Genomic DNA, 6,000 nt, shown 5'->3' with positions numbered 1-6,000 from the left:
TCTCCACTAGTTGCAGCTGTTTTTGCCACTCAGTGCGAGTAAGGGTCCAGTGGGAAAGTGACGTCAATGCAGACCCTTTATACTTCATGATTAAACCGTCCCTCATATACTCCTATACTGCTATTTTCTCACCCGGCAGTCTTCATTTGGCACCAAAGTAGAAGGGCATCTTTGGCTGATTTTTTCTCCTTGTTGTCTTCTGTTTCCACGCTGATGTCCTGAATCTGAATATTGAATAAGTAAAGAGATGTCATTTCACATATTTCATAAATTACTAGAATAAAAATTACTTGTGATATTTTAATTGATATATAAAGTAAATGTCAGTACGCAAACATCATTTCAGACAAGGTTACAACATTTACAAGTACCGTAATGAAATTGAGTCAGGAGGGATTTGGGGGACAAAAGACCTAGGAATGTTCCTAGATAGCTCACTCTAGGGAGGTTTGGGTCTTTGAAAACCTTTTCTTTTCCTTGCAAATAGAGTACACTACATATAAGCCACTAAAACATATTTTTTTAAATAAAAGCAACTGTTTAGCTTTTCTCACGTAACATAATCTTCTAACTCGAACCCTTGAGTATGATGAATAAAGAGGAAACAGGCCAAAATAAAGCATGTAGGCTATTTCAGTCAATTTGCATTCAACAATTTCTATTTACACAAAAAAAGAAAAAGAAATGTCAATGACAGTGTTTAATATTAGCATAGACGGGTGTTAATAAACTAAGAGCTTATAGTGCTTGTCAGGAGTAGATTTGACCAATCAATAAGGGTAGCAAATGTCAGTTTAATGGCTAATTTTATCTAATTTTCTTATCTAATTTTATCTTGGACGTTTTTACCGTATAGAAACGTAATTCTCATCATGTGTGACATAAGACCTAAAAACAGGCATTGTGGCATAGAATTCTCAAATTGGTTTAATTCACCGTACGAATTGTTACAGGTTACTTTTGTAATACTGTATTTGACCCGGTCTTTGTACGTTTTGACCGTATAGAAAAGTAATTCTTGCCATTGTAAGAATGAGATGTACCTGCTGGATCTACTGCCCTTACTTGTGCTTTTTATTATTTTACCTCTTTTCTTATCATTTTATCTGTTATTTACTGTTTAATTGTGTCTTGCCGCTTTTAACGTTGATGTAAAGCACTTTGAATTACCTTGTGTTGAATTGTTCTATATAAATAAACCTGCCTTGCCTAGTAGCAATAGCAAGTTGAAGAAAGGCATAGCACTTTTGTTTAACTGAACCCAGAAAAAGTTCTCTCTGAAGTTCTCCAGGCTTTGCAACACACACAAATCACTAGAAGCATTATGGGCTATGTTGAGTTGCAACAGTAGCAACACAGCAAATTAGTGAAAGCAAATACCAACTGGTTTTAAACCACAGTTAGGGGGTGTCTCAGATAGGGGAGGAAAACCCTATTTCCTCATATGCAGCTTATCAGTATAATTGTCCGATGACCCACAAAGAAAACTAAAATAATAGTACCGTATTTTCCCCACTATAAGGCGCACCTAAAAGCCTCTAATTTTCTCAAAAACCGGCAGTGCACCTTATAATGCAGTGCGCCTTAAATATGATCATTACGGTAATGTCTGTTACTGTGGTCAGGGGGATTGTGGGTAATGTAGTTGGTGTCGCCGAAGTAACGGCGCTAAAAACGTCAGGAATCGTCACAGACGTTCAAGACAACAGCAGCAACGCCGACTCGTATAATGGCGACTTTGACAAGACGGAACAAAGCTGGTTTTTATTTTGTTAATAAAGTTTGACATACGGTACTTTTCTTCTTGTTTTTTTTTTTTTTTTTTGCATTTGCTGTAGGATTTTGTAGCATTTCCTGTAGCACAGCTCCATCAGGTAGATACGTAACTCAACCCCAGCCACTATAGTACGGTACTTTACCATATATTTAGTGCGCCTTATAATGCGGTGCGCCTTATATTTGGAAAAAGTTTTTAAATGCGTTATTCATTGAAGGTGCACCTTATAGTGCGGAAAATACGGTAGGCCCCGTATAATTCAAAATCCAAAAAAGTGCTAGAACACATGAAGCGACCCAATGCAACAAAGGAAATTAAGTGGCATCAAAAGTGGGCATAACTGGAATGTCTGCACCACCATTTGATTCATTACCTGGAAACGGAGGATGATGGTCCAGATGAGACCCAGGGTGAGACGGTGATTTCCATCCACAATGTCGTGTGAGCCCATGTTTTCTAGATGGACCTTTTGCTCCTTGAGAAACTGCAAGGCTTTATCGACATTTTCCAGGCAGTGGATACGCATGCGGCCCTTAGTGGGCTTTGGCTATGAGCAGCAGGAAAAAAAAAAAGGAAGCTTGTTAATGTAATAAAATGCATGATGAGGAAAGGGATTGGTGGGAACTTGAAGAAAGAAAAAAGACAAGCAGAAGAAAGAGGAGAAGTAAGTCACACTCAAAAAAAAAAAAAAAAAAACGAAGCACATGTATTCTCCTGCCTAGGTGGAGGAGCCTGTTAAGGGTCATGCTGTGGACTTGTGGATCGTAGTTAGGACAGAAAAGAGGGGTTTCTCTACAGCACTGACCAGCTGTTCTCCTGAGAGCACTTCCAGAAGACGGATGAGCATGCGGCCATCCCGCAGGTCTGTGTACAAGTCGCCAATGCGACAGGTTACTCGGCCCAAGTGAGAGTTTACCCATTTGGTAAACGTCTTCTTTTGTACTGCTTCACGCTCATCTGCAAAGAGAACAGAGGGGAGAAAGGGAGGGGAGTGTTAATCTTAGGGTGTTTTCAGACCTGTGGCCCGTTCGTTTTGTTCCGATTCAGGGGCTAAATCGATAGTTGTTTCATTTTTCGTTTGTGGCATTTGTGTTCACAAAGCAACCGTCTGTAGCGGTTCAAAGCTGTTAACAAATGCCATGAGAACCAACTGTTCTCTCATTGGTCAGAAATGAATGCGGAAAGAGTTTCCTCTTCTGTACCCCGGGAAAAACAACAACTATGGAGCATCGTAAGCACAGTTATGAGTGAGTTGTGTCGGTTGCTGTGTGGATTCTGTTCTCACTGCAAACGAACCGCTCCAGGTCTGGATTGGAAGCGAACCGAGACCACCTCTCCTAGAAGATCTCGGCTCGCTTGTTTTGTCCCGCATCCGAGCCCGATTGCTGTGTTCACATATACCAAACGAACCGATCTTTAGGGGGAAACGCTCCCTGTTTCGGAACAACTGCTCCAAACGGGACAGGTGTGAAACTAACCTACCCTGACATTATTAGACAAATTTACAAGATGCTATTATTCTGCAACCATTTGGTTTTTTACTACCCTCCACTGATCAGCCATGCCGTTAAAACTATTAAGAGGTAAAGTAACCCTAACCCACTATTGGCACTTTTCCACTAGTATCGGCTCAGCCCAACTCAGCTCGGCGGCGGGTTTACACGGCTCCACACGTTTGTTTTTCCACAGCCAGGTGAGAAGTGGGCAGGTTGGGGTGAAGCTGCTGTGACGTACTCGATTGCGCAACACCTTTGTTCATGTCGGCGCTGATCAGAAATCAGCTGGAGCGGCGAGCGGCTGAGAAAAAAACAGCCCGTCTACGTCGCTTTTTTTCTCGACAGCCACCAGGTTTATGAACATCTGCTCCTCAAAGTTGGATCACCAAACAAACGTTTTGCGCTTTATAATAAAATCGCCGCGAGCCGCTCTCGCTCTGACTCCCGCTTCCTGATTCAAACGTCTGACGGCCCCGACCCCCGACCAATCAGAGGCGTGGAGAGTGGTGACAGACCCGCCCCCGACCAATCGGTGGCGAGGAGGGTGGTGACCTCAGAAATAGTCCCTGCTCAGCCCGCAAAGAACCTGGCTGAAATGGTTACAGAAAAAAGTATCGACTTGGAGCGGCTTTACCCGTCTCAGCCCTAGTGCGAAAGCGCAAAACGGGTAGAACCGAGCTGAAGTGATACTAGTGCAAAAGCGGCATATGTTACAATACAGTATTTTGATACAATTATTTGCATTATACCATTCAAATGGATGCTTCTTTATACATATCTTACATTTATACTTTTGCGTGTTTGGGATGCCCCGATACCAATACTGCTCTCATATACTCGTACTCGCAAAAATTCTCCGATACCACGCACCGATACTTCATTGTTGTTGTAGTTACTGGTTAGCGCCTCTAGGGGGAGATGTTGAGCCGCCCCGCGGCTCCCCGGGTGAGTGTGCAGCCTGGCGGCGGAGCAGCCGCCGAGCCGCCGCTGCTCAGCCAGCTGTTCCCCGTTTCAGTTTGTTCTATCTTCCTTAATTATACAAACTGGACGGTTGAGTATTACCCTTACTCACAGGGAACTTTATTAAACACTCCACGTAACTCACAGTACAACGTGGTCTCATTGCGGGTTTATGTTTTTCTTCTTCTTCTTCTTCTCCGTTTTATTGGCAGATCGCAACCAACTTTAAGGTGCATACCGCCACCTACTGTACAAGAGTGTGTAACATAATTTCATTTAGTCTGTTTTTTAAATTCTATTTGATTGTTTGTGATGTTTCACATGGATGGCTTCGGGTGGGTGCTGCACATGCTCAGTTGATGTAGCTGCGATGAGACTAAAGCGCGGAGGAAAGACCCGCTGGCCGAGTTTTGTTTAAAATTGAATTTCTGTTGCAAATAAAACCTGTCTTCCAATTCATTGCATTTTTAGCCTAGTTATTTTGTGGTAGTAGTATCGGATCAGTACTCGGTAACGGTGAGTACACAAATTAAAATACTTTTACTTGGTGTGAAAAAAATTGTATCGGGGCATCCCTAGTAGACATCTTTGTAAATGAAGCCCTATCACCAAAGAAATCACAGGACCACAACCCACATGGACTAAAACATCCATTGCTATTGTTCCATTATCAGACACTCTAGGACACCCTCAAATGTTCTGCCCATGGCCTGACATGGTAATCATTTGGCGTACACATTATTAGGCGCTAAGTCACAGTGTTGTAAAACTGGCTGGATGAATGAAACCGGCCAAGTCCATGCAGGGCCAGGTGGAAACCAGTTTGACCAGGATAAACTATTCACTATACACCTCTTCACTAGGTGAAATCATCAGCTCTCATGGCGTCTCCTACCACTGCTATGCCGACGACACCCAGCTCTTGCTTTCCTTCCTACCTGGGGACACGGCCGTCTCAATGTGAATATCGGCCTGTCTTTCTGATATCTCTGCATGGATGAAGGACCGTCACCTTCAGCTAAATCTGTCCAAGTCTGAGCTTATTGTCTGTCCAGCCAGTCATTCCTCACCTCCAGCCCAAGAGAGCTCATGCCACTCCGCTGCTAATCTCTCTGCACTGGCTTCCAGTTGCAGCATCAAGTTCAAAGCTCTGGTTCTGGCTACCAAACAATTACCCAAACGGCTCCTGCCTACCTTCACTGCTTCATCCAGAGCTACACTCCCTCTACCTTCACTCCTTCATCCAGAGCTACACTCCCTCTACCTTCACTCCTTCATCCAGAGCTACACTCCCTCTACCTTCACTCCTTCATCCAGAGCTACACTCCCTCTACTAGGGCTGAACGATATACCGTTATCGTATCTATATCGAGATATGAACATTCAAGACATTAATAACGGGAAAGCAACGATATAAACGACATATTTCCGCTCGCCCTGCTTGTACAGCGCGAGCAGTCTCCATAAACATTACTTTAAAGATTGCCCTTGAACGCACCACTACGGCCAGCCAACCACAAAGCTTATTTCATGCTTGCTGTTGATCGACAGCTGAAGCCAACCAATGACAAACATAGGAGGGAGGGAGGGAGACTGAGACCGAGACGCACACAGCCACACACACACGGAGCGGAGAAGAGCGGAGAAATCCAAACGGAAGAAAAGAGACATGAGTGCGGAGGATAATGCGGCCGGTGGCGGTGCTGAATCTAATTTTGTGCCAAAACATAAATCATCCTCCATTATTTGGAGGTATTTTGGATTTAG

The 6,000-nt window shown here is 43.6% G+C and overlaps 1 protein-coding gene across 7 annotated transcripts in view; it reads right to left on the bottom strand.

Annotated features, from left to right (window-relative positions):
* Nucleotides 1–6,000, bottom strand: part of LOC133459431 (spectrin beta chain, non-erythrocytic 1-like) — an 84,620-nt gene that overhangs the window by 39,114 nt on the left and 39,506 nt on the right. For all 7 annotated transcript variants that reach the window (XM_061739336.1, XM_061739340.1, XM_061739338.1 and 4 more), the window contains 3 exons: nucleotides 2,583–2,734; nucleotides 2,151–2,324; nucleotides 133–224 (listed from right to left, as the gene is read on the bottom strand). In XM_061739336.1, coding sequence (XP_061595320.1) covers nucleotides 133–224; nucleotides 2,151–2,324; nucleotides 2,583–2,734 — 418 coding nt within the window. The remainder of the gene's footprint in view (nucleotides 1–132; nucleotides 225–2,150; nucleotides 2,325–2,582; nucleotides 2,735–6,000) is intronic.

Source organism: Cololabis saira, chromosome 14 (assembly GCF_033807715.1).
Source record: "Cololabis saira isolate AMF1-May2022 chromosome 14, fColSai1.1, whole genome shotgun sequence".
NCBI lineage: Eukaryota > Metazoa > Chordata > Actinopteri > Beloniformes > Belonidae > Cololabis > Cololabis saira.
Note: the sequence above shows the minus strand (reverse complement) of the source record. Positions and strands in the feature narration are given on the sequence as shown.